The sequence below is a fragment of the Symphodus melops genome (assembly GCF_947650265.1).
Source record: "Symphodus melops genome assembly, chromosome: 18".
In the NCBI taxonomy this organism is placed as follows: Eukaryota; Metazoa; Chordata; class Actinopteri; order Labriformes; family Labridae; genus Symphodus; species Symphodus melops.
In genome coordinates, this window is record NC_136708.1 from 22,944,313 (window position 1) to 22,970,903 (window position 26,591).

The 26,591-nt window shown below is 49.5% G+C and overlaps 3 protein-coding genes across 4 annotated transcripts in view; 2 read left to right on the top strand and 1 right to left on the bottom strand.

The window, feature by feature from the left end:
* The first annotated feature begins 532 nt into the window (after positions 1 to 532).
* On the top strand, positions 533 to 15,102 carry gnb3b (guanine nucleotide binding protein (G protein), beta polypeptide 3b). Its single transcript, XM_079368171.1, has 9 exons — positions 533 to 1,147; positions 3,018 to 3,132; positions 3,599 to 3,744; positions 8,513 to 8,576; positions 9,792 to 9,948; positions 10,045 to 10,111; positions 11,193 to 11,394; positions 12,966 to 13,182; positions 14,066 to 15,102. Exons 2-9 carry the CDS (start codon positions 3,064 to 3,066, stop codon positions 14,170 to 14,172), a joined length of 1,029 nt encoding a protein of 342 aa, XP_079224297.1. The 5' UTR covers positions 533 to 1,147; positions 3,018 to 3,063; the 3' UTR covers positions 14,173 to 15,102.
* Positions 15,103 to 16,255: 1,153 nt separating this feature from the next.
* On the top strand, positions 16,256 to 19,480 carry LOC306839368 (triosephosphate isomerase A). Its single transcript, XM_079368020.1, has 7 exons — positions 16,256 to 16,523; positions 17,605 to 17,728; positions 17,809 to 17,908; positions 17,989 to 18,106; positions 18,267 to 18,352; positions 18,488 to 18,575; positions 18,860 to 19,480. The coding sequence occupies exons 1-7, from the start codon at positions 16,412 to 16,414 to the stop codon at positions 18,976 to 18,978; spliced, it is 747 nt and encodes a 248-aa protein (XP_079224146.1). The 5' UTR covers positions 16,256 to 16,411; the 3' UTR covers positions 18,979 to 19,480.
* Positions 19,481 to 20,178: 698 nt separating this feature from the next.
* eno2 (enolase 2) overlaps positions 20,179 to 26,591 on the bottom strand; it is a 9,042-nt gene continuing 2,629 nt past the window's right edge. Inside the window, exons 6-12 of one of the 2 annotated variants that reach the window (XM_079368011.1) lie at positions 25,495 to 25,586; positions 25,269 to 25,399; positions 24,550 to 24,747; positions 24,270 to 24,471; positions 22,442 to 22,550; positions 22,302 to 22,360; positions 20,179 to 21,123 (exon numbers count right to left, since the gene is read on the bottom strand). In XM_079368011.1, the coding sequence (XP_079224137.1) occupies positions 21,054 to 21,123; positions 22,302 to 22,360; positions 22,442 to 22,550; positions 24,270 to 24,471; positions 24,550 to 24,747; positions 25,269 to 25,399; positions 25,495 to 25,586 (861 nt within the window). In that variant the 3' untranslated portion in view covers positions 20,179 to 21,053. Of the gene's footprint in view, positions 21,124 to 22,301; positions 22,361 to 22,441; positions 22,551 to 24,269; positions 24,748 to 25,268; positions 25,400 to 25,494; positions 25,587 to 26,591 lie in introns of both variants that reach the window. The other variant, XM_079368010.1, reaches the window with a different exon arrangement.

Here is a 26,591-nt window from a genome sequence, read left to right on the forward strand (position 1 = left end):
AAAAAATAACAGCCTCAAATCAGATTACAGAATGTGACATGGGCGGAGCTACCGTAATAATCTCTGACTGAAGACCAATAGCAGCTCTCCTTCCTAACATGGCTCGACCAAAAAGCTCCCTTCTGTGCTGCTTTTCTGTTGGCATCCAAATTAAGCGCCCTCGTCCGTGTCTCTGCCTTTCCTGAGGCAGCAGGATTCGCTCGTTAAAAATGTCTTCCCCTGTGTTTGTCAGGGTTTTAAACTTTGACCAGTCTCCATGTTTCTGCTCTGAAACTCTGCGTTTGACTCTTGATCCACTCTTCGTCCCGCTCTCGCTGTATGTCAGGTGTGACGCACGTTTTGCCTGACCTGCTCTAATTCCCTAACGAGATTGCTCGTTCCCGGATATCCCATTAGACCCTGATTACCCGGGCTCAGCTCATTAGCACTGACAAACCAATTCGCCCGTGTCAACCTCCGCCCCAGACCATGTAGCACACTCCTGCATCCTCACATGAAACATCAATAGTACCAATAATAATAGAATAATCCTGAAACACAGTAATATGAATGAAAAGTCAGGAAGTGTCCGTGTGCTTCTTGTCGAGGACTTTAAGAAGGAGTCCGTCACTCATTGTGTGTCTCTCTCTCTTTGTACCTTTCTGTGCAGCAGCTTTGATTTCTTCTCTCTCTCTCTCATATTCTCACATTTCATCTCCACCTGTTGCCTCTCTCCCCTTTCGCCTTGTTCTTTCATTTCTTCACCTGCTCTTGTCTTTTGACCTCATAACCTGATTTTCTCCGACCAATCGGTTTACCTACCGCCTCTCGCCGTGCTCCCTCTCCCAGTCTCTCTCTCTCTCCTGCTCCTTCCCTCTCTATTTCCATCTTTGAGCTTTATCCCTTCATCCCTTATCTCCTTCATCCCCTCCAATCCTCATCTGTTCTTCACTGTGGAGGAAGGGAGAGAGAAAGAGAGAGTTTTTCACAAGTAAGCTGCTAGCAGTCTGCCGGGGGAGAGCGTCGGAGGAGCCAGCGAGCAGGTTGTGAGCTCAAGGATTGTGGAATCTAAAAAAGCTGTAAGGGAGCCGCAGAGCCGAGAGGTGTCTGGAAGCAGGAGCTGCACGGGGACAGGAGAAGAGCAGGGACCACACGTCTGTGGAAGAAAGTGAGTGTTTTATCTTCTAACTGTTGAACTTCAACTCTCCAGGTGCTGCTTCTTCTTCTTCTGCTGTTGGAGAGCCGCAGCAGGAAGTGGCGGCGCTGCATCATCTGACCATGTCAAACTTCTTCAGAGTGAAGCAGAGTTATTTTTTCTTTTTGGACGTTTTTCCTTCAGTATGCAACAAAGTGAAGTGATGAGAAGGTGTGTAGGAGGAGCTCCTCGTGCTGCAGAGATCTCAGAGTTACGAGCTCTCCTCCGAGGTTCTCTTTGCTTTTTTTAAATCATACCTTCATTTTTAATGCAAATGAGCCTTTTACACTGAAGCGTCCATTTGTCATATTGCATTTGTTTCCTTGTACAGTGAGCATATAGCAGCCTCCTGTCAGACTGCATTCAGTGTGATGATTCCTTAAACCCCTTGAAGGTGATCTTTGGATTGTGGGGAAGCTGCCAAAGAGGATTGGTGCCTCAGGTGAGGCCGCAGTAAGCTCACTGAAGGCCTCATCATCCAGACAGGGTGTAGGCCTGCTGGTGGTGGTGGTGAGGGGGGTGGGGGGGGGGGCTCTGGTTCAGGCCTCAGGTTTTGCAGCTACATCTCTGCATCCAGCTGACTCTGAGTGCAGCTGTCATGCATCATGTTTGGTGAGAGTTGTTTTTGTGCCTGTGCAAAGGTGAGAAGATGGATAAAGTGTTGGAGGACTTTATCCTTATGTAGCATTATTTGGCTCATAATGAGAGAACAGGGCCGAGGAGGAGCTGCTGACATTTGACTAAAACTGACCCTCCACATCTCGCAGCGTCCACACCTCCCTCCCCCTGCCTCTGATCCCGAGGTAAAGAGCAGTCAGTAATCGGATGACAGAAGATTTGACCGGTAAAGCTTCCCTTAAGATCTCCTGCCGGGGATTTTAAGCCCTGCAGCAACCCCCCTCTAACGCCGCCATCACCCCTCCCATGTCCTCCAGCCTGCATCCTGTCTGGGGTTCAAGCTGCACGTAGGCCTCACCCTGACCTTTCACCTCTGCTGTGAGTGCAATCCATGACACTCCCAAGCAACGTCTCTGCAGTTTATGAGGAACAATCAATCAGCTTCCCTTAACGTTGACCTCGAACAGCAGCTATCAAAATGTGTGTCGAGTTTCTCCGGCTGTTCTACAGTCAGGTGTCCTCACTCCAGGGCAGCATGACGACCTCTGAGACGCTCGGGATCATTCTAGAAAGTGATGACTGTCATATTCTCTGATCACTGATGAGGCGGTTCCTGGGGGGGTGGGGGGGGGGCATTGTGAAGCAGCACACATGGCATCTAACAACGACGCTCTCCGGCACTTTTTACACTCACTGCTTGATTATTGACATGCACCGCCCCCCCCCCCCCCCCCCCCCCCCCCGGAAGGCCAGTTGCTTTATCACTTATTCTAGTGTTCATTTAAACATCTCACCTTTGACCTTCAGTGGTTTAACGTAACATGCTGACATGCATGACACTCCTTCTTTGCTTCCTTTAACCTTTTCCGTCCTTTCCTTCTGTCCTCTGTCCTCCTGCCCCGCCTCCTCACGCTGCCCTCCTTTTCCCCGCCTCCTCCCCGTCCTCCTGCTCGTCTCTGCCTTCCTTTACATCATAATTGGACCAGTATGGCAGCTAACAGTATTACAACTTTGGTTTAGAGAGGGATTAAAGCTCAGGGCAGGTATGTGTCTAATCTTTGCTCGAGACTTGATGGTGTAAGAACAACCTAAGCGGTCCAGATCAGCGTATCAGGGTCAGCGAGTGATGGGTCTCTGTGGACCTGTTCTGGACTCCATGTTCTTTATGGAGGATCAAACGTTCCTTTAACCTGCAGAACTGACCGATCTCACCTTTCTCTTTCAGATTGAGTTTCCTTCACCGTCACTAACATCGCCTAGCAACCGTCACCATGGCAGCTGAGAAAGCTGAAATGGATGCACTGAAAAAGGAGTGCGATGGCCTCCGTGCACAGATCGAGGTGAGTGCATCCTGCAGGTCGTCGACTCTGTGAGCAGACGATAATCTGCTGATCCAGCCGCTCTGTCGGCTCCTCACAAACACGTCGTCAGGTTTTCAGGGATGTGCAGATTTACAGTTTTCTATCAGAAGAAAACGTTTGAGATAAAAAGAAGAGAATCTTTGAGTTCAGTCAAATTGTTTTATGACTTTCACTTTGAGAAGGGAAACAGTAGAGCGCTGCTGGCCTGGCCGTTTTGTCGCAGAGGTTATAGTTACAGCGTGGGTTTGAATCCGACCAATAAGAGGCAAAGAAGCCAAGATGATGATGTTGACCGTTTTCTGATATTATTAAAGAGAGCTGAATCATGACCTTTGACCTTTTTAAAGAGGAGTCACCTGCTCTGAGAACATCAAGTTAACCAGCCAATAACTGAAAGTGAAATTCATCTCTGTGCCTTCATGTCATTCCTCCGTGTGACCACCAGGCGGCCCGTAAGGCTGTGAACGACAGCAGCATGTCAGGAGCAGCAGGGGGCGTGGCCTCCGTGGGCCGGGTCCAGCTGAAACTCAGGAAGACACTCAAGGGTCACCTGGCTAAAATCTACAGCCTGCACTGGTCTGCTGACTCCAGGTGAGAGGAGGAGGGGGCGGGGCTTAACACGCTGCAGCAAATCACAGTTAAAGATGTGACGTGTAGTTGTCAGGATTTCTCCGTTGTATTGTCACGTTCCTGTCGTCCACCCGTCCTCGCCTCTGAGGTGGAGGTCGGAGCACGCCATGCATGATGATGACAGCGGTGGTCGTGGGCACGACACTGTCAAAGTTAACCACAACTCCACACTTCAGCTGATTCATTCATGTTTGTTGGAAGTCCTGCTGTGAAATATCCATATTACCGTAACAATTCTATTAGACGTCTGACGTTTCCCTCCTTCAGCCTTCATTTGAGACCGCCATCGATACGACACCTTTCATCATTTTTAAACTAAAGGCAAACCGAGAGAGAGGGAGAGACTCTGTTCTTCTGTTTTTCATCTGTAATCATCATTGAATGCTCAGAGACCTCAAACTGAGAGCACGCCTTCAGAAGCTAACCGTGCAGGGCGAGCACGCCTTCAGAAGCTAACCGTGCAGGGCGAGCACGCCTTCAGAAGCTAACCGTGCAGGGCGAGCACGCCTTCAGAAGCTAACCGTGCAGGGCGAGCACGCCTTCAGAAGCTAACCGTGCAGGGCGAGCACGCCTTCAGAGGCTAAACGTGCAGGGCGAGCACGCCTTCAGAAGCTAACCGTGCAGGGCGAGCACGCCTTCAGAAGCTAACCGTGCAGGGCGAGCACGCCTTCAGAAGCTAACCGTGCAGGGCGAGCACGCCTTCAGAAGCTAACCGTGCAGGGCGAGCACGCCTTCAGAAGCTAACCGTGCAGGGCGAGCACGCCTTCAGAAGCTAACCGTGCAGGGCGAGCACGCCTTCAGAGGCTAACCGTGCAGGGCGAGCACGCCTTCAGAAGCTAACCGTGCAGGGCGAGCACGCCTTCAGAGTCTAACCGTGCAGGGCGAGCACGCCTTCAGAAGCTAAACGTGCAGGGCGAGCACGCCTTCATAGGCTAAACGTGCAGGGCGAGCACGCCTTCAGAGGCTAAACGTGCAGGGCGAGCACGCCTTCAGAGGCTAAACGTGCAGGGCGAGCACGCCTTCAGAGGCTAAACATGCAGGGCGAGCACGCCTTCAGAGTCTAACCGTGCAGGGCGAGCACGCCTTCAGAGTCTAACCGTGCAGGGCGAGCACGCCTTCATAGGCTAAACGTGTAGGGCGAGCACGCCTTCAGAGGCTAAACATGCAGGGCGAGCACGCCTTCAGAAGCTAAACGTGCAGGGCGAGCACGCCTTCAGAGGCTAAACGTGCAGGGCGAGCACGCCTTCAGAGGCTAAACGTGCAGGGCGAGCACGCCTTCAGAGGCTAAACGTGCAGGGCGAGCACGCCTTCAGAAGCTAAACGTGCAGGGCGAGCACGCCTTCAGAGTCTAAACGTGCAGGGCGAGCACGCCTTCAGAGGCTAAACGTGCAGGGCGAGCACGCCCTCAGAGGCTAAACATGCAGGGCGAGCACGCCTTCATAGGCTAAACGTGCAGGGCGAGCACGCCTTCAGAGGCTAAACGTGCAGGGCGAGCACGCCTTCAGAGGCTAAACGTGCAGGGCGAGCACGCCTTCATAGGCTAAACATGCAGGGCGAGCACGCCTTCATAGGCTAAACGTGCAGGGCGAGCACGCCTTCATAGGCTAAACATGCAGGGCGAGCACGCCTTCATAGGCTAAACATGCAGGGCGAGCACGCCTTCATAGGCTAAACGTGCAGGGCGAGCACGCCTTCATAGGCTAACCGTGCAGGGCGAGCACGCCTTCATAGGCTAAACGTGCAGGGCGAGCACGCCTTCATAGGCTAAACGTGCAGGGCGAGCACGCCTTCAGAGGCTAAACGTGCAGGGCGAGCACGCCTTCATAGGCTAAACGTGCAGGGCGAGCACGCCTTCATAGGCTAAACATGCAGGGCGAGCACGCCTTCAGAGGCTAAACGTGCAGGGCGAGCACGCCTTCAGAGGCTAAACATGCAGGGCGAGCACGCCTTCATAGGCTAAACATGCAGGGCGAGCACGCCTTCAGAGGCTAAACGTGCAGGGCGAGCACGCCTTCAGAGGCTAAACGTGCAGGGCGAGCACGCCTTCATAGGCTAAACGTGCAGGGCGAGCACGCCTTCAGAGGCTAAACGTGCAGGGCGAGCACGCCTTCAGAGGCTAAACGTGCAGGGCGAGCACGCCTTCAGAGGCTAAACGTGCAGGGCGAGTACGCCTTCAGAGGCTAAACATGCAGGGCGAGCACGCCTTCAGAGGCTAAACGTGCAGGGCGAGCACGCCTTCAGAGGCTAAACGTGCAGGGCGAGCACGCCTTCAGAGGCTAAACATGCAGGGCGAGCACGCCTTCAGAGTCTAAACGTGCAGGGCGAGCACGCCTTCATAGGCTAAACATGCAGGGCGAGCACGCCTTCAGAAGCTAAACATGCAGGGCGAGCACGCCTTCAGAGGCTAACCGTGCAGGGCGAGCACGCCTTCAGAGGCTAAACATGCAGGGCGAGCACGCCTTCAGAGGCTAAACATGCAGGGCGAGCACGCCTTCAGAAGCTAAACATGCAGGGCGAGCACGCCTTCAGAGGCTAAACATGCAGGGCGAGCACGCCTTCAGAAGCTAAACATGCAGGGCGAGCACGCCTTCAGAGGCTAAACATGCAGGGCGAGCACGCCTTCAGAAGCTAAACATGCAGGGCGAGCACGCCTTCAGAAGCTAAACGTGCAGGGCGAGCACGCCTTCATAGGCTAAACGTGCAGGGTGAGCACGCCTTCAGAGGCTAAACGTGCAGGGCGAGCACGCCTTCATAGGCTAAACATGCAGGGCGAGCACGCCTTCATAGGCTAAACGTGCAGGGTGAGCACGCCTTCATAGGCTAAACATGCAGGGCGAGCACGCCTTCAGAGGCTAAACGTGCAGGGTGAGCACGCCTTCAGAGGCTAAACGTGCAGGGTGAGCACGCCTTCAGAGGCTAAACGTGCAGGGCGAGCACGCCTTCATAGGCTAAACATGCAGGGCGAGCACGCCTTCATAGGCTAAACGTGCAGGGTGAGCACGCCTTCAGAGGCTAAACGTGCAGGGCGAGCACGCCTTCATAGGCTAAACATGCAGGGCGAGCACGCCTTCATAGGCTAAACGTGCAGGGTGAGCACGCCTTCATAGGCTAAACATGCAGGGCGAGCACGCCTTCATAGGCTAAACGTGCAGGGCGAGCACGCCTTCAGAGTCTAACCGTGCAGGGCGAGCACGCCTTCAGAGTCTAAACGTGCAGGGTGAGCACGCCTTCAGAGGCTAAACATGCAGGGCGAGCACGCCCTCAGAGGCTAAACGTGCAGGGCGAGCACGCCTTCAGAAGCTAAACATGCAGGGCGAGCACGCCTTCATAGGCTAAACGTGCAGGGCGAGCACGCCTTCAGAGTCTAACCGTGCAGGGCGAGCACGCCTTCAGAGTCTAAACGTGCAGGGCGAGCACGCCTTCATAGGCTAAACATGCAGGGCGAGCACGCCTTCATAGGCTAAACATGCAGGGCGAGCACGCCTTCATAGGCTAAACGTGCAGGGCGAGCACGCCTTCAGAGTCTAACCGTGCAGGGCGAGCACGCCTTCAGAGTCTAAACGTGCAGGGTGAGCACGCCTTCAGAGGCTAAACATGCAGGGCGAGCACGCCTTCAGAAGCTAAACATGCAGGGCGAGCACGCCTTCAGAGGCTAAACGTGCAGGGCGAGCACGCCTTCAGAGGCTAAACGTGCAGGGCGAGCACGCCTTCAGAGGCTAAACGTGCAGGGCGAGCACGCCTTCAGAGGCTAAACATGCAGGGCGAGCACGCCCTCAGAGGCTAAACGTGCAGGGCGAGCACGCCTTCATAGGCTAAACATGCAGGGCGAGCACGCCTTCATAGGCTAAACGTGCAGGGCGAGCACGCCTTCAGAGTCTAACCGTGCAGGGCGAGCACGCCTTCAGAGTCTAAACGTGCAGGGTGAGCACGCCTTCATCGGCTAAACATGCAGGGCGAGCACGCCTTCAGAAGCTAAACGTGCAGGGCGAGGAGAAGGGACTGGGCCCTAAATATTTTGAAGCTATGGAGACTTTTGGAAGCTGCAGAAGTTCCTCTATCCAGATAAAAGAGTTGTCTATGAGCGGGTCCGTCATGAGCGACCATGTTCGCCACCTTATGGACTTAATATAAGTTAGAATGTTTTTTCAGTGACACGAGGGCGAGCAGGAAGTAAGGCCGGGAGAGGACATGGAAACTTAACCAGACTGTGTTCTCACAGCGGCCATGTTACTGTGACGTCTGGTCAGGGTGTGAGGCTACAATCGACAATTAATACAGGCAGGAAGTACGGAGACGGTCACGGATGTGTTTTTTTTCTATTTTGTAAACCCAATGTTAGTAACAGTTAAGTAATACACACGTTTCATGTGAAGACATTAAAGCATGGCGGCCATGTTGTCATGACATCAGGCTCGGGGTGGGAAGCTCGAATGTTGTCGTTGTCTTCTTGTGATGCTCCAGGATGAAGTCGTGCCAATATCAGCGACTGTTTTTGTTTCAAAGAAAGAAAGTTCACAGATGATGAAACTCAAACTCTGGAGACACAAATATAAGCTCCTTAGCTGCAGCTAAGGTTAGCATTCAGCCACTGTTCACCTTTACCTTCGAGGATCACTGATACGATATGAAAGGCATTTATAGCAGGTCTCCCGAGGAAGCAATTCACTGCAGCTCTTCTGTCACATCAACTTCCTCTTGAAGCTGAGCGTCTCTGTTCTCTGTCTCACAGGCAAATGGTGAGTGCATCACAGGACGGTAAACTGCTCATCTGGGACACCTTCACAGGAAACAAGGTGAGATCATTGTCAACTCAGCCAAACAAAACGAACCGTGACTAACGAGTCTAACTTCATCCAATCATTTTTAAAGGTCTCTCCTCCTCTTCAGGTGAAATCAGTGTCCTCGCTCCTCTTCATCATGTGTGTGAAGTGTGTTGTTGTAAATCCACTCTGATCCTGTATTTGATCATGTCTATAACCCCCTCTATTTCAGCCCTGCTCAGAACAGGCTGTTTCTGTGTCTGTAGCTTTAAATATGTAAATGAGCTGTGTCTGACCACGCCCCCTCTCTGGAAGGGCTCGGGTGTACTCGCTGCTTTCTGGCTCCATGTCCTATTGTTTACGGTGAGAAGGCAGACTCAGAGGGTAGAACAAACACCTAGCTGTGGGAGTGTCACCCACCTGGGGGAGGGGCTACTGCCCTTTGTGATGTCATAGAGGGAACATCTCCAAACGGCCTGTTTGAGCAGGCAGAAGACGGAGAGGATGGACTGTTCTCCTCATCGGGGTGTTTGGAGAGTAGAGACACGTTAGAGTTAGAGGGTGCTTGCTTTTACGTTTCTTTATGATGTTTCGATGACTCCTGAATGTGGTTCAGGTGGGAAGAACGTTTCGAATGATGGGCAAAGTAAACTAAAATGAAACTTGCTCTGTGATCCGGGTTGTTTTGGTGGATTTTAGGGAGGAATTAACAGGACACAGGACCAAACCTTCAGAACTAGAAGAAGCCAGAGGAGTAAGCACAAAGAGTCCTTTAATGTTTGATCTCGTGTCCATCAATCAATCTATCTATCTATCTATCTATCTATCTATCTATCTATCTATCTATCTATCTATCTATCTATCTATCTATCTATCTATCCATCCATCCATCCATCCATCCATCCATCCATCCATCCATCCATCCATCCATCCATCCATCCATCCATCCATCCATCCATCCATCTATCTATCTATCTAATCTGTTTTGAAGTTCAACAGAGTCTGTGATTGGTCGACTTAGTTTGCCCTTCCTGCTGGAGCGTCTTATCCTGGAATAACTAGCTTAGCCCGGATTTCAGTGATGAGTTAAGAATCAAGTGATGTTTTGACCTTTGTTTCCACGCCATCAGAATGAAGTCACCATGGCTGCAGTTTAAAATGTTGTCAATCACTGATGTCGAGGTGCATGTCGATCTTTCCGCTGGTGAACTCTGCTTTGACACACACTGTACGGTTTCTCGTCTCCAGTTGGTGGCCGTGCCACTGAAGTCAGCCTGGGTGATGAGTGTCGCCTTCGCCCCCTCTGGTAACCTGGTGGCCAGCGGTGGTCTGGACAACATGTGCACGGTGTACAACATCAAGGCTGCCAGCCCCAAGACCCTCAGGGAGCTGGACGCACACACAGGTGACCACCATGCTCGCCAGAACCATAACGCCTCCAAGAGGGCTGAAAAGAATCTGACGTCACGGTTCAAACTGTTTGTGTTTCTCTTCTGCTCAGGTTATCTGTCCTGCGCCCGTTTCCTCAGCGACTCTGAGATCCTGACAGCCTCTGGCGACACCACCTGGTGAGTTAGAAGGCTATCAGGATATCTATTGTCTTTTTAGTGATTGTTGTAAAAACAATTTAAGGATGTTCAGCAGCTCCCAGAACACAAAAGACATGCCCAAAAAGAAACCTCATTCATATTTTTTTAACTACCTCTGTTACACCTCTGTTACTACCTCTGTTACTACCTCTGTTACTACCTATGTTACTACTTCTGTTACTACCTCTGTTACTACCTATGTTACTACTTCTGTCACTACCTCTGTCACTACCTCTGTCACTACCTCTGTCACTACCTCTTTTACTACCTCTGTTACTACCTCTGTCACTACCTCTGTCACTACCTCTTTTACTACCTCTGTTACTACCTCTGTCACTACCTCTGTCACTACCTCTTTTACTACCTCTGTTACTACCTCTGTCACTACCTCTGTCACTACCTCTGTCACTACCTCTTTTACTACCTCTGTTACTACCTCTGTTACTACTTCTGTTACTACCTCTGTTACTACCTCTGTCACTACCTCTGTCACTACCTCTGTCACTACCTCTTTTACTACCTCTGTTACTACCTCTGTTACTACTTCTGTTACACCTCTTTTACTACCTCTTTTACTACCTCTGTTACTACTTCTGTTACACCTCTGTTACTACTTCTGTTACTACCTCTGTCACTACCTCTGTCACTACCTCTGTCACTACCTCTGTCACTACCTCTGTTACACCTCTGTTACTACTTCTGTTACTACCTCTGTTACTACTTCTGTTACTACCTCTGTTACTACCTCTGTTACTACCTCTGTCACTACTTCTGTTACTACCTCTGTTACTACCTCTGTTACTACCTATGTTACTACCTCTGTCACTACCTCTGTTACTACTTCTGTTACTACCTCTGTTACTACCTCTGTTACTACCTCTGTCACTACCTCTGTTACTACTTCTGTTACTACCTCTGTTACTACCTCTGTTACTACCTCTGTTACACCTGATTCATATTTAGTAGAACAATCACTCTTAATCTTGTGATCGCTCCCTTGATGATTTATGTCTCCCTCTGTCGCCTCGTTTAAACATGGACCTTCACTCCTCTCCTTCAGCTGCCTGTGGGATCTGGAGACCGGAAAGCAGAAGATCATCTTCACCAACCACATCGGGGACTGCATGTCTCTGGCTCTGTCTGCTGACATGAACACCTTCATCTCTGGAGCCTGCGACTCTCTGGCCAAGCTTTGGGACCTGAGGGAAGGGACCTGCAAGCAGACCTTTTCTGGACACACCAGCGACATCAATGCCATCAATGTAAGCAAAACACACACACACACACACACACAAACACACAGACAATAATACAGACGCACAAAAGCAAACATAGCCACACTCAACCGCCATACTGGTTTCAGCATTACATATTGTCTCTGTTACCCCTCTGTTACTACCTCTGTTACTACCTCTGTTACTACCTTTGTTACTCCTCTGTTACTACCTTTGTTACTCCTCTGTTACCCCTCTGTTACTACCTTTGTTACTCCTCTGTTACCCCTCTGTTACCCCTCTGTTACCACCTCTGTTACTACCTTTGTTACTACTTCTGTTACTCCTCTGTTACCCCTCTGTTACCCCTCTGTTACTCCTCTGTTACCCCTCTGTTACCCCTCTGTTACCCCTCTGTTACTACCTCTGTTACTCCTCTGTTACCCCTCTGTTACTCCTCTGTTACCCCTCTGTTACTACCTCTGTTACCCCTCTGTTACTACCTCTGTTACCCCTCTGTTACTACCTCTGTTACTCCTCTGTTACCCCTCTGTTACTACCTCTGTTACTACCTCTGTTACCCCTCTGTTACTACCTCTGTTACCCCTCTGTTACTACCTCTGTTACCCCTCTGTAACCCCTCTGTTACTACCTCTGTTACTCCTCTGTTACCCCTCGGTTACCCCTCTGTTACTACCTCTGTTACTACCTCTGTTACCCCTCTGTAACCCCTCTGTTACTACCTCTGTTACTCCTCTGTTACTCCTCTGTTACTCCTCTGTTACTACCTCTGTTACTCCTCTGTTACCCCTCTGTTACTACCTCTGTTACTACCTCTGTTACCCCTCTGTAACCCCTCTGTTACTACCTCTGTTACTACCTCTGTTACTCCTCTGTTACCCCTCTGTTACCCCTCTGTTACTCCTCTGTTACTCCTCTGTAACCCCTCTGTTACTACCTCTGTTACTCCTCTGTAACCCCTCTGTTACCCCTCTGTTACTACCTCTGTTACTCCTCTGTTACCCCTCTGTTACCCCTCTGTTACTACCTCTGTTACTACCTCTGTTACTCCTCTGTTACTCCTCTGTTACCCCTCTGTAACCCCTCTGTTACTACCTCTGTTACTACCTCTGTTACTCCTCTGTTACCCCTCTGTAACCCCTCTGTTACTACCTCTGTTACTCCTCTGTAACCCCTCTGTTACCCCTCTGTAACCCCTCTGTTACCCCTCTGTTACTACCTCTGTTACTACCTCTGTTACTACCTCTGTTACTCCTCTGTTACCCCTGTTACCCCTCTGTTACTCCTCTGTTACTCCTCTGTTACCCCTCTGTTACCCCTCTGTAACCCCTCTGTTACCCCTCTGTTACCCCTCTGTTACTCCTCTGTAACCCCTCTGTTACTCCTCTGTTACTCCTCTGTTACCCCTCTGTTACTCCTCTGTTACTCCTCTGTTACTCCTCTGTTACCCCTCTGTTACCCCTCTGTTACCCCTCTGTTACTCCTCTGTTACCCCTCTGTTACCCCTCTGTTACTACCTAATGGTATTTTTCTCTCCCTGATGATGAATTCTATTGATCAGTTAAACATGAGGCTGTCTCCTTCTCTCCCCTCTTCAGTTCTTCCCCAATGGAAACGCCATTGTCACAGGCTCGGACGACTGCAGCTGCAAGATGTATGACCTGCGCTCTGACCAGGAGGTGATCGGTTACCAGGACACCAGCCTCAACGCTGGCGTCACGTCTTTGGCTCTATCCAACTCAGGCCGACTCATTTTTGCAGGATATGACGACTTCAACTGCCACATCTGGGACTCACTGAAGGGAGAGAAAGTCGGTGAGTGGAGAATAGCAGCTTTCCGTACAGAGACAGTTTGTCACGTTAACTTCTAATACAGGAATGCAACCCCTCCGCTACAGACTCAATGTGCCAGTAAACAACTTCATTTATAATTCATAAATGGGTTTATGGTGCCTGTAATAGCACAAATACGGAAGCAGGCGTAAAGTGGTCACGCCGGTCCGTCTTACCCCACCTCTCCTTGACCATGTACCAATCAGAAGCAGGCAGGTGATTGATGGCACGGAGAGGTCTCAGAGTGGTCGTTATAAAAACTCTTCAGTTATCACGTATTTACTCTACAGGTGTGATTAGCTCATGTCTCCATCCACACACACTGTACGGGGGGAATGTTTTGATGACTCAGCAGTTTTGATTGGATGAAGGATCAGAGTTATTCACAATAAGGCGTGTAGCTGAGCTGATTGACAGGTGGGCGCCGTGTAACGGTTTGTCAGGAGGCTTAAAACCCGCCTCAGCTCTCAGCCTGTCGTTAGCTTGACTCAAAGTTAGCCTGAGACAGCGTATAAAGACGCTCCAGCGCCCCCTGCAGGAACAGATGGGGGACATAATTCAGGCTTCAAACATTAGTATAAACAGTCTGTGATTCCAACAGAGAGAAGTCTGTTCGTCCTAAATCTGAATGATGTTCCATCTTTTTTTTAAACGTAACCTTTTCCGTTTATTTCTTGCTTTTTCATCTTCCCTTCTTTTGCATTTCGTCCCCTTTTTCCCTCTCCTCACCTCCTCCCCTCCTCACCTCCTCCTCTCCTCACCTCCTCCCCTCCTCCTCTCCTCACCTCCTCCTCTCCTCACCTCCTGCTCTCCTCACCTCCTCCCCTCCTCCTCTCCTCCTCTCCTCACCTCCTCCCCTCCTCAGGTGTGCTGTCCGGCCATGACAACAGGGTGAGCTGCACCGGCGTCCCTGAGGATGGTATGGGCGTCTGCACAGGATCCTGGGACAGCTTCCTCAAACTGTGGAATTGAGGCGTCCCTGCGGAGGAACAAAACACTAGGAGGAGGAAGAGGAGGAAGAGGAGAGGAAGATGAGGAAAAGGGTGAAGATAGGAAGGAGAAGATGACGCAGGGAATGAAGTGAGGGTGGAGGATAATAGGTGCATATATTTGAGCCCAGATCTCCTTCTCTTCCTCTCCCTTTACTCTTCTTCCTCAGTCATGTATGCAAATATTGAGAGGCTGCGAGTGAGTCACGTTGTATAAATGGCATCAGGTAAACGGAGCACGATGCATCCCGCTGTATGTGCAGGAGAGTTTTATTGTTGTCGAGACCATTTAAACGCGAAGAGATAAAAAAAATAAGAAATAGCACATTATTCAAACTGATAACCGCGCAGGGAAGAAGCTCTTACGAGAATGTCACGTAAACACGTTTAGATTTTTGACACTAAAAAGAGAGAGGAGACGTGAATATTGAAAATAAGACTGTAGCTTTACAGATTTATTTTTATTGTCTTTCAGATCTTGGACCTGTAAAAGAGCCCTGCACTTATTTAGATGGTTATGTAAATGATTTGTATTTTATAGTTTAACACGTTAGCTTGGAGAGTTCATGTACAGTGTCTTTATTTTTATTCTATTTTTGCGGCTGCACACATCCAGAGTATTCTGTATGTGTGTATACAGTAGAGCTGCCATTTTGGTTCCACTGCTAACAACAGGCAGACTTTGATCCAAGATGGCTGCCACTGTTTCCCCCGTCTGCGCAAGAATCCGCTGGTTAGAGAAGGTTCAAGGTACAGCCAGGCCGTCCCTCTGTAAACACCTGTAAAGTGTATTTTACTCCCCTGGGTTCAGCTGCATTTTGTAGGACTTTTACACTTGTGCAGTTCCTCTGTAAAAAGACCAAATGTTTGTTGACAATCTTTCTAATAAACATAGAATTCTGCATATACACCATGTTGGAGCCTGGCTGTTTGTGTGTGTCAAATGATTTACACATGAAGGAGTTTGAAGCAGGTCACAATCTCCACTGTGTCACAAAGCAGAACACTCTCCAACCCAAAGAGAGACTGGTTTTATATGCAAGGTCAACGGACCAATCAGAGAGCTGCTCTCTTCCTGTGTGATCATGAAGGAAACCTGCTGTGTTGAAGCTTCTCTGACAACAATGCAGCAGCCAGTATGTCCTCCTTCTAACTTTAGATTCTGCTCCTGAATGCTCTGGATCTGATTGGACCAGAGAAGGTAGGCGGGGCTTTGAAGGTACTGGACTGGTGACCAGGTTACGGACTGCGCCTTTAAAAGTATTTCAAAGATGAAAACATTTCAAAGAGCTAATTTGAGGTGCTGAATAAAGCAGCCCTGGAGACTGAAGTCTTCACCTCCATGACCTCTGGGCTGCTGCACCCGGTCTGATAAAAGACCAAAATCCAGACATGACATGCCGCTGATTGCAGCACGAGCATGCATCCTGTTCACACACATGAAGAATATATCAGGTGAGTTATAAAACCAGTGGTTGCACAGCTGAAGCCAGAATCACCGTTTTTAATGTCCTTGGTGGCTGTTTCATGAAACATGATGGACCAGGAGCGTGTCAGTCATGAAACATGATGGACCAGGAGCGTGTCAGTCATGAAACATGATGGACCAGGAGCGTGTCAGTCATGAAACATGATGGACCAGGAGCGTGTCAGTCATGAAACCACAGGTGAAGGGAAGGTTTTAACATCCTGAAATAAACAGACACCGTGTGACGTGTTTCTGTTTATTGCAGAAGAAGAAGAAGCATACAAACAGTGACGATGATATGAAGTGATTATTGCTGAGATTAGTTTAGTTTGAGTTTTTTTGGTGGACAACCCACTTTTACCTCAAAAAAGCAGCTTTAGCTTTTGCAGCTAATTTCCAGCTGCCAGTTGTGAATCTGCAACCTGAAGTGCATAATGAAAGATTCAAATACAATAAATAACATTTGTATTCATATTCACGTGTTTGTATACCATAAGAACTACTGCTGATGTATGAACCCACAGAATATCACCACCTAGTGTCCAAATAAAGTCCATCAATCAGCCACACCAGCAGGTGGCGCTAATGCTTCATGACGCTGTTTGACTTCCATGAACACAAACACGAACGAGTGTTTACCGTGTTCACATATTTCCCACAGCCCGTGAAGTACACACCTGCTCCTGCAGTCTGAGCCCGCCCCCCCGGACCTCCTCGTCTCTCCTCTCCGGGTCTCCGCCACCCTCAGCCGGCCATGACGCTCCGCAGGTTCTTCGTGGGAGGAAACTGGAAGATGAACGGAAGCAGGGAGAGTCTGGGAGAGCTGATCCGGACCCTGAACTCCGCCGGTCTGGACCAGCACACCGGTAACTCTCTTCATATATTCATGCATCTGTTAGTCCCGTCAGTCAAAGTGACCGGTACCAGAGGAAACTCACAAACACGAAGATGCTGCAGCGCAGATGACACGGTGACATTGAGGTGACGTCATTAGGATGCGTTACGTAAGCGCTCTGACGTAGTTTGTTTTATCCTCCTCACAGGTAATTATTCTTCCGGTCCTCTGCGGAAGTTTGCTTCATTCAATGACACTAAATATATCATTTAGCGAAATAAAGACTTGAACATTTAAAGAACCAATCAGAGAGCTGCTCTCTTCCTCTGAGATCAATCAGCCAATCAGAGAGCTGCTCTCTTCCTCTGTGATGATGACGGGAACATGCTGTGTTGAAGCTTTTGCAGCAGCCAGTATGTCCTGTGCTTTTGAAACATGGAGAGAGGTTAGAACGCAGAAAGCTTTACAGACCCATGCAGAGCTGGCTAAACACTGAAGCTACAGTGTCTCTACATGCAGAGCTGGCTAAACACTGAAGCTACAGTGTCCACCACATGCAGAGCTGGCTAAACACTGAAGCTACAGTGTCCACCACATGCAGAGCTGGCTAAACACTGAAGCTACAGTGTCCACCACATGCAGAGCTGGCTAAACACTGAAGCTACAGTGTCTCTACATGCAGAGCTGGCTAAACACTGAAGCTACAGTGTCTCTACATGCAGAGCTGGCTAAACACTGAAGCTACAGTGTCTCTACATGCAGAGCTGGCTAAACACTGAAGCTACAGTGTCTCTACATGCAGAGCTGGCTAAACACTGAAGCTACAGTGTCCACCACATGCAGAGCTGGCTAAACACTGAAGCTACAGTGTCCACCACATGCAGAGCTGGCTAAACACTGAAGCTACAGTGTCCACCACATGCAGAGCTGGCTAAACACTGAAGCTACAGTGTCCACCACATGCAGAGCTGGCTAAACACTGAAGCTACAGTGTCTCTACATGCAGAGCTGGCTAAACACTGAAGCTACAGTGTCCACCCCATACAGAGCTGTGTGAGCATCCACTCTCAGTCAGGTCTTCTTCAGTACCAACATGTAGACTTGTGTTTCAGAGGTGGTGTGCGGGGCTCCCTCCATCTACCTGGACTTCGCCCGGTCCAGTCTGGATCCACGGATCGGGGTGGCTGCTCAGAACTGTTACAAGGTGGCGAAGGGAGCGTTTACGGGAGAAATCAGGTACCGCCCTTGGAAATCCACGTTTTTAGAATCCCGAGGATAATATGATGAGGTCTGTAACGAGTTTCTTCTCCCTCCAGTCCGGACATGATTAAGGACTGCGGGGTCGACTGGGTGATCCTGGGACACTCTGAGCGCCGTCATGTTTTTGGTGAGAGTGACGAGCTGATTGGTCAGAAGGTGAGACACCTCATCAAGTGTGTGTTGTTCTTTTTGGCTCTGTCCATCCCCAGCTCATCACACATGTTTTCTTTTGTCAGGTGGCTCACGCTCTGGAGAGCGGGCTGGGCGTGATCGCCTGCATCGGGGAGAAGCTGGAGGAGCGGGAGGCGGGCACCACGGAAGAAATCGTCTACAACCAGACGCAGGTGATCGCAGGTGAGCGGAGGAAACGTCTTCTTTCAAACATCCTGGAGATAGTTGCACTCATGTTCATGTGTGTGTGCGTGCGTGTGTGTGTGTGTGTGTGTGTGTGTGTGTGTGTGTGTGTGTGTGTGTGTGTGTGTGTGTGTGTGTGTGTGTGTGTGTGTGTGTGTAGACAGCGTGAAGGACTGGGGGAAAGTGGTGCTGGCGTACGAGCCTGTGTGGGCCATTGGCACAGGCAAGACAGCTACACCTGAACAGGTAGCACCTCCCACACACCTGTATCTGTTTCCTGCGCACACACACACACACACACACACACACACACACACACACACACACACACACACACATAATACTCTTGTGACCCTAACTCCAACTTGTGTGTGTCTCTAGGCTCAGGAGGTCCATGAGAAGTTGAGGGCGTGGCTCAGAGCCAACGTGTCGGACGAAGTGGCGGACTCTGTGCGCATCATCTACGGAGGTGAGAGAGCGGTTTTCCCTCAGCGTCGGGTAGAGAGTGACGTCTCTGTCTGTCTGAATTTTAAAGTCCGGTTAGCAACGTTAGCATCAGTGCTAGTTTGGTTACGTTTGCCATCGCACTAATCTCATGTCAATTAAAGGACATGATGACGTCACACATCAGCGTGACCATACAACAACAAATCTCTGTTTTGCCGTTGACACAGAAACGTCTTCACCCTGAAACACGTTTAATGAACATTAAAAACTGACCTGACCACTTGGTGTCTGACCTTTGACCTGCAGGTTCTGTGACGGCAGCAAACTGCAGAGAGCTGGCGTCTCAGGACGACTTGGACGGCTTCCTGGTGGGCGGAGCTTCTCTGAAAGCAGAGTTTGTTGACATCATCAACGCTCAAGCATAAGAGACACCGAAGATGACTCCACGAAGACGAAAAACACACACACACGTCTCCATGGTGACGATAGAAGCGCACACACACACACACACACACACTGTCTCCATGGTGACGATAGAAGCACGCACACACACACACACACACACACACACGTCTCCATGGTGACGATAGAAGCACGCACACACACACACACACACACACACACACACTGTCTCCATGGTGACGATAGTAGCACACCCCGTCCTTCGGTCACCGTGGTTGAGCGGAGCGGGCTGACTGACGCTTCAGAGAAGCTTTGCGATCTTGCGGGGTGCGCGGGGTGGGAGGAGTCTCTCACAGTCAATAAGTGACCACCACGATCAGTGTGAAATGAGGATCAGTCAGCCCGAGTCGCTCTTTGTTCTTCATGTTTGAGACGTTCTGCTGAGAGGGCGGAGTCAGAATAGACCTTACTGCTGTGATGTCACACACGCTTGACCAACTTCCTGAATAAAGAATGGAAACAAGAGAGATGTTGAGTTTCTGTTTCTCAGACTTCATGACTGACCAACATGTCAACCACAACGAGCTGCTGCTTTCTTCCTCTTGCCCGCTTTCTTCTGTGATAAAGGAACAATGTGTCAGATTTAAGAAGAAATGATCTGAATAAGGCAGTTTAACATCAGGCATGATTGTTTCATACTGCACCTCTGGTCACTTCCTGTCAGCTCCTCTGGTCACTTCCTGTCAGCTCCTGTGGTCACTTCCTGTCGGCTCCTGTGGTCACTTCCTGTCAGCTCCTGTGGTCACTTCCTGTCGGCTCCTGTGGCCACTTCCTGTCGGCTCCTGTGGTCACTTCCTGTCGGCTCCTGTGGTCACTTCCTGTCGGCTCCTGTGGTCACTTCCTGTCAGCTCCTGTGGTCACTTCCTGTCGGCTCCTGTGGTCACTTCCTGTCGGCTCCTGTGGTCACTTCCTGTCGGCTCCTGTGGTCACTTCCTGTCAGCTCCTGTGGTCACTTCCTGTCAGCCCCTGTGGTCACTTCCTGTCAGCTCCTGTGTGGAGTTGGTCTCTTTGGATAAAAGCGTGTGCGACTGATCGAACACTTGATGGCTTGATGCTGAAACAGTGACATCACTGCGCTCTCTCCTTGTTTTTGTTTGTTGTAGTAAAAAAAAAACAGTGAACTAGACATGAACCAAAGCCAACAAAAGAGACGAGACATGAGCTGTGATTGAAATTATTAAATACTTTTATTTCACATCTTTTCAATGACGAGCGTTCAGTTTTATTCTCTTCTTGTTTTTGGGACACAACTAATCTAAAGACGTTCAGGAGGAACAGAAGGAGTGAAGCAACTCTTCTTCTTCTTTTCTGAAGGCGGGACTTCAAGCATGAATCACACCAGAGCGGGTTAGAAACTAAGAGACGGACACGACGGGGGGGGGGGGGGGGGGGGGGGGGGGGGGAGTGCAGGTCTGTCAGTGCCACACAGCTGAGTGTGCATGTGTTCAGGTGTGTGTGTGTGTGTGTTGTTTGTCACTCAGTCCCTGAAGCAGCTGTTTGTGTGTTTCTCATCATCATACTCACTCTATGTTACTCTATCTCTACGTACTAACCTGTACATGAACCCTTTAAAACTACTGTAACAGTGCATGTCTGGCTTGTGACATTTTTAAGGTGTTCCCCTGCGTGGGCATCTGCGTACTCGAAGAGTGTGTGTGTGTGTGTGTGTGTGTGTGTGTGTGTGTGTGTGTGTGTGTGTGTGTGTGTGTGTGTGTGTGTGTGTGTGTGTGTGTGTGTGTGTGTGTGTGTGTGTGTGTGTGTGTGTGTGTGTGTGTGTGTGTGTGTGTGTGTGTGTGTGTGTGTGTGTGTGTGTGTGCATACATACATACAGCATCACCTCCCTACCTACAAGTCCAGTGCATAATGAATTTTATTAATATTATATTTTTTTGCTTGGCTCTGTAGCTCCTGTGTGTCGAGTAATCATTCACTGTACATGGCTCTGTGTGTGTGTGTGTGTGTGTGTGTGTGTGTGTGTGTGTGTGTGTGTGTGTGTGTGTGTGCGTGCGTGTGTGTGTCATTCATGTGTCCGTCAGCCTCACAGAGCGCTCGGGTTCCTGAAGTTATGGCCTGCAAAGCGTGCCTGGTCACCAAGCTCCTCCTCGATCCTGCAGAGGCAAGAGAGAGGAAGAGAGAAGCTCAAACTGCAGTTCCTCGACTGACCACAAGAGGCTTGCTCTGAAAATGAGCCATTCCCGTCAGGCGCCGTATTTGAACACCAAACATTAGCATTTGAATATTAAACAGCGTGGTGCCATTGGCCTAATGCTGTGACCTATGACCTGGAAGTAAACAACAGGAAGTGGAAGAATGGCGTCACACTTTGACAGCATGTTGATCTTTAAAATGAAGACAAAGTTAAATGTCGGCGTGATGTGTACGCACCTGTATCTCAGGCATGCTAACGTTAGACTGCAACGACGACTGAAGGCTAGTGTTGTTAGCAATGCTAACGTTAGCCACACTTCTTTTCTTTGATTCACTTCATTTTAAACGGAGCAAACAGCAGTGAGTCCAGTTCAGGACAGTTAGCAGCTAACGCATAACGCGCCCACATGTTCATAATGAAGCTAACACTGAATCCTGCGTCGCTCCCTGCAGATTAAATCTGTCAATAAAACATCTCCTGACACTGTCAGTGTGACAACATGCTGTAGTATCACTTTACTCAGCTCTGTGTGTGTGTGTGTGTGTGTGTGTGTGTGTGTGTGTGTGTGTGTGTCTGCACTGATTAGTGTTTATCGCTGCTTAAAGCTCCTGTAAGCCTCTTCCCTCCTCCTCCTCCTCCTCCTGCGCCTCCTCAGCAGAGCAATGGGATTACAATGCTGAGCTGATCCCTCCTCCTCCTCTTCCTCCTCCCTCTCCTCCTCCCCTCCTCCTCCTCCCTCTCCTCCTCTTCTTCCTCCTCCTCCTCCTCCCTCTCCTCCTCCTCCTCCTCCCTCTGCTCCTCCACCTCCTCCTCCTCCCTCTGCTCCTCCTCCTTGGACTCATATTGTGACACCTGCTCTCTCCTGTCTCGTCAGTTAGCCCTGTGTTGCAGTTCCCTGAGTGTCCACTTGAGGCTGCCTCCAACAGTGAGTCAGTGCTCATAGAGCTCCATGTTAACGGAGAATGAGACTTTATTATTGTGTTATTGTTTTGTACTCATTCAGTGTTTTATGGGTTTATTGTGACGCTCTTTGATATGCTAACGGTGAGTCTCCTGGACATGAGGCTGACAGATGTCTGAGCGCAGGGGTCAAGGTTCACATGTGATGTTACGGTGCAGTCCTGGATTCATACTGACCTCATGAGCTGGTTGTACTTGGCGAGCCGCTCAGATCTGCAGGGGGCGCCAGTCTTAATCTGCAGCACACAGACATCAAACATTATGAAAAGGGCTATATAAGGCTCAAGCTGCCCTGTGTGGACAGGTACACCACGTACCTGTCCTGTGCAGAGGCCGACGACCAGGTCAGCGATGAAGGTGTCCTCCGTCTCTCCGGAGCGATGGCTAACCATCACACCCCAACCGTTCGCCTGAGCCAGTTTACACCTGAGAGAACGAGACACGAGCGTAGATCGACTGTTTTATATCTTCATCCTCTTCATTTAGGGTTAGGGTTAGCAAACACAGCACATGGGAAGGGTATTAGAGGCACTTCAGTTGTTCTCGAGGCAGCCTACAGACCACGTCCATCATCCTCCATGTTTGTTAAAGATCCGTACATTCACAGAGGTCTGTGGATTGTTCCCACAGGTGTGTGTTGTTCAGTGAGTGCCATCAGAGAGAGCGCTGTGTCATGCACTGGTTGCATAATATTCTGTTTCCTAGATTGGAAACAAGAAGAAGGTGTGTGTGTTTGACCCAAATCCCGCTCACTGTGCTGGATCAGCGATGTCACATGAAGATTGAAAAGATGGAAACAGCTCTGTTTCTGACTTTAAACCTTCATCCTCTCTTCTCTCAGCCTAACCCCACCTGTGGTCACGGTGCACAATGTGAACTTCACATAATCGTGCTCAGATGAATTCTGGCTGTGAACTCTCTGTAACAGCAGGGTCAGGCTTTGAGCCGGTTCTGTTTCCTTTCCTGTCATCGTGGTTTGTTATGGCTTCATCTTCGCTGACAGCCTCCTGCTGCTGTGACCCGGCCTCACTGTGTGTGTTTAAGACTAAAAACACACACACTGTTTTATGAGAGCTGAATCGCTCCATTTGATTGACAGCTAATCTTCATCCTGTCACTTCCTGTCCTTCATTAATCTTCTGTAAAGGTCCTCATCTCTGAAACAAGGTCAACATGGCCGACAGGTAATGAGTAATGTGACGAACATCATGCTGTCTTTGTGTGTGTGTGTGTGTGTGTGTGTGTGTGTGTGTGTGTGTGTGTGTGTGTGTGTGTGTGTGTGTGTGTGTGTGTGTGTGTGTGTGTGTGTGTGTGTGTGTGTGTGTGTGTGTGTGTGTGTGTGTGTGTGTGTGTGTGTGTGTGTGTGTGTGTGTGTGTGTTAGCATGTGACTGACTGGGCTGCTAGCGCTCTCTGAGGGCTATGATGGACGACCTTCATCTTCTTTGGCAAGGTCAAGTTCACTTGCTGGCCCGGAGGCGGACATCTTTTATGTTGTTGTTCGTCCTGATTTAAAGAAGGATTGCGTGGCTTCAGCGCGAGCTACACCTGTGTAAACGAGTCAAAACAACGTTTAATTCACAAAGCACACCGAGTGTTCTGTTAAGGCAGGTTACACCGTGTCCAATCAGCTTGCTCATCGCCTACGCTCGCTGTCCACACTGAATCAATCAAAATATTTACATGTCTGTCGCCGGTGGCACAGCGGCAGTGCGCGCGACCCCATGTATTGAGGCTCAGTCCTCGCGAGCGGGCGGCCCGGGTTCGCGTCCGGCCTGTGTGCCTATTTCCCGCATGTCTCTCCCCGCTCTCTCTCCCCCTTTCCGACTCTGTCCACTGTCTCAAATAAAGGCAAAAAGGCCAAAAATAAAACTTAAAAAAAAAATATTTACATGTCTGTTCGGTGAATTGTAGTTTTCTCTTTTAAACTTTACAACATGTGGTGCTTTTATTTTGAAGGTGGACATACTAAAATGTGGCGCTTTTATTTTGAATCTGGCCAAAGAGGGACTTTTATTTTGAAGGCGGAAAAAATGAAGTGATATGCTTTGTATTGAGGAGCATGACATTTAGAGGCTCACTGATAAACTCTTGGCACAGTTCCCCCCTCCCTCAAAAAGCTGGAACAATCTTTAAAGCAGACGTACGCCTGGATGGCCTCGGTGACCGAGCCGATCTGGTTGACTTTGAGCAGCAGACAGTTGCAGGCTCGCTCCTCTGCAGCCTTCTCTATCCTCTTGGGGTTGGTCACCGTCAGGTCGTCACCCACAACCTGGATCCCCACCTGCGCCGTCAGACGGGACCAGGCCTCCCAGTCGTCCTGGTCGAACGGGTCCTCGATGGACACCACTGGCACGGAGAAAACATCACTTAAGTTTGAAATGAAAGTCCTTTTCTGTGATCGACTAAAAGAACCGAAAAACCCACCTGGGTAGTTGTTGACGAAGTCTTGGTAGATGTCGGCCAGCTCCTCTCCAGAGATGTGTCTGTCTGAATCTGGAGGAGATTTAAAGTCCAGGTCGTATTTCCCGTCACGGTAAAACTCGGAGGCGGCCACATCCATCCCGACCACCACCTTCTCTGTGAAGCCAGCCTTCTCGATAGCCGTCTGCAGCAGGTCCAGAGCTGAGGACGAATCGGAGACGTCAGGTGAGAAGACACAATGACAAAGAACTGATTCACTTTCCCTTGATAACAAACATGCTCAGTTTGGGGTTATTGATGACCTCACACGGGGCACCAATTATGTTGGGTAGTATTGGTATTGGTATTAGGAGTTTTGTTTGAGGAACATGAAGGGTTAAAGAAACTCTTTCTACTCTATGAGGTGAGACGACAGACTCACTGTCGTCAGGTTCTGATTGGCCTTGATGAAGATGTCAAGGCCATGTCTCCTGTGCTGACTCACCTTCAGAGGTAGTTTGATATTCTTCCTGTTCTTTCTTGTGTGATGTGTGTGTTTAAATCTGTATAAATATTGTTGATGGCTAATAACCAAATCAGCTACGGAGTAAATTAACAGAATTTTTACTCAGTAAACAACACTGTAAATCTTTCATAAAGCCATGAATGTAGGATGAATATGAGCATTTTACTGACACGATAACAGAACATCATGATAGATCTGACAATCTGAAGTCCCTCACCTTCACTGTTCTCCAGGATGTTGGGAGCAAATCCTCCCTCGTCACCCACATTGGTGGCATCCTGTCCGTATTTCTCCTGGATCACTCCCTTCAGTGTGTGGTAGAGCTCCGATCCTATCCTCAACGCCTCTCTGAGACACGGAGCAGAGGAGGACAAGGTCATCACAAGGTCGTCAAAGACAAAACATCAATATGTTATATTTTTAATTTAGAGGGGATTTCTCACTTGAAAGATTCAGCTCCAACAGGGAGAACCATGAACTCTTGCATGGCCAGTTTGTTGCCGGCATGAGAACCTCCGTTTATCACATTAAATGCCTGAAGAGGAGACAAGACACATCTAACATCCACATCTTCAAAACTTTGGAGAAAGAGTGTTTAGCCAGCTCTGCATGGGTCTGTAAACCTTTCTGTAGCTTCAGTGTTTAGCCAGCTCTGCATGGGTCTGTAAACCTTTCTGTAGCTTCAGTGTTTAGCCAGCTCTGCATGGGTCTGTAAACCTTTCTGTAGCTTCAGTGTTTAGCCAGCTCTGCATGGGTCTGTAAACCTTTCTGTAGCTTCAGTGTTTAGTCAGCTCTGCATGGGTCTGTAAACCTTTCTGTAGCTTCAGTGTTTAGCCAGCTCTGCATGGGTCTGTAAACCTTTCTGTAGCTTCAGTGTTTAGCCAGCTCTGCATGGGTCTGTAAACCTTTCTGTAGCTTCAGTGTTTAGCCAGCTCTGCATGGGTCTGTAAACCTTTCTGTAGCTTCAGTGTTTAGTCAGCTCTGCATGGGTCTGGAAACCTTTCTGTAGCTTCAGTGTTTAGCCAGCTCTGCATGGGTCTGTAAACCTTTCTGTAGCTTCAGTGTTTAGCCAGCTCTGCATGGGTCTGTAAACCTTTCTGTAGCTTCAGTGTTTAGCCAGCTCTGCATGGGTCTGTAAACCTTTCTGTAGCTTCAGTGTTTAGTCAGCTCTGCATGTGGTGGACACTGTAGCTTCAGTGTTTAGCCAGCTCAGCATGTGGTGGACACTGTAGCTTCAGTGTTTAGCCAGCTCTGCATGTGGTGGACACTGTAGCTTCAGTGTTTAGCTAGCTCTGCATGTGGTGGACACTGTAGCTTCAGTGTTTAGCCAGCTCTGCATGTGGTGGACACTGTAGCTTCAGTGTTTAGCCAGCTCAGCATGTGGTGGACACTGTAGCTTCAGTGTTTAGCCAGCTCTGCATGTGGTGGACACTGTAGCTTCAGTGTTTAGCCAGCTCTGCATGTGGTGGACACTGTAACTTCAGTGTTTAACCAGCTCTGCATGTGGTGGACACTGTAGCTTCAGTGTTTAGCCAGCTCT

What these genes read in the sequence shown, in the direction of transcription:
- gnb3b (XM_079368171.1), top strand. Translation starts at nt 3,064, where the DNA reads ATGGCAGCTGAGAAAGCTGAAATGGATGCACTGAAAAAGGAGTGCGAT. An exon ending in GCCTCTGGCGACACCACCTG is followed by an intron (nt 10,112 to 11,192) that starts GTGAGTTAGAAG and finishes CCTCTCCTTCAG; the next exon opens with CTGCCTGTGGGATCTGGAGA. An exon ending in ACTGAAGGGAGAGAAAGTCG is followed by an intron (nt 13,183 to 14,065) that starts GTGAGTGGAGAA and finishes TCCCCTCCTCAG; the next exon opens with GTGTGCTGTCCGGCCATGAC.
- LOC306839368 (XM_079368020.1), top strand. Translation starts at nt 16,412, where the DNA reads ATGACGCTCCGCAGGTTCTTCGTGGGAGGAAACTGGAAGATGAACGGA. An exon ending in CGGTCTGGACCAGCACACCG is followed by an intron (nt 16,524 to 17,604) that starts GTAACTCTCTTC and finishes CTTGTGTTTCAG; the next exon opens with AGGTGGTGTGCGGGGCTCCC. An exon ending in CCAGACGCAGGTGATCGCAG is followed by an intron (nt 18,107 to 18,266) that starts GTGAGCGGAGGA and finishes GTGTGTGTGTAG; the next exon opens with ACAGCGTGAAGGACTGGGGG.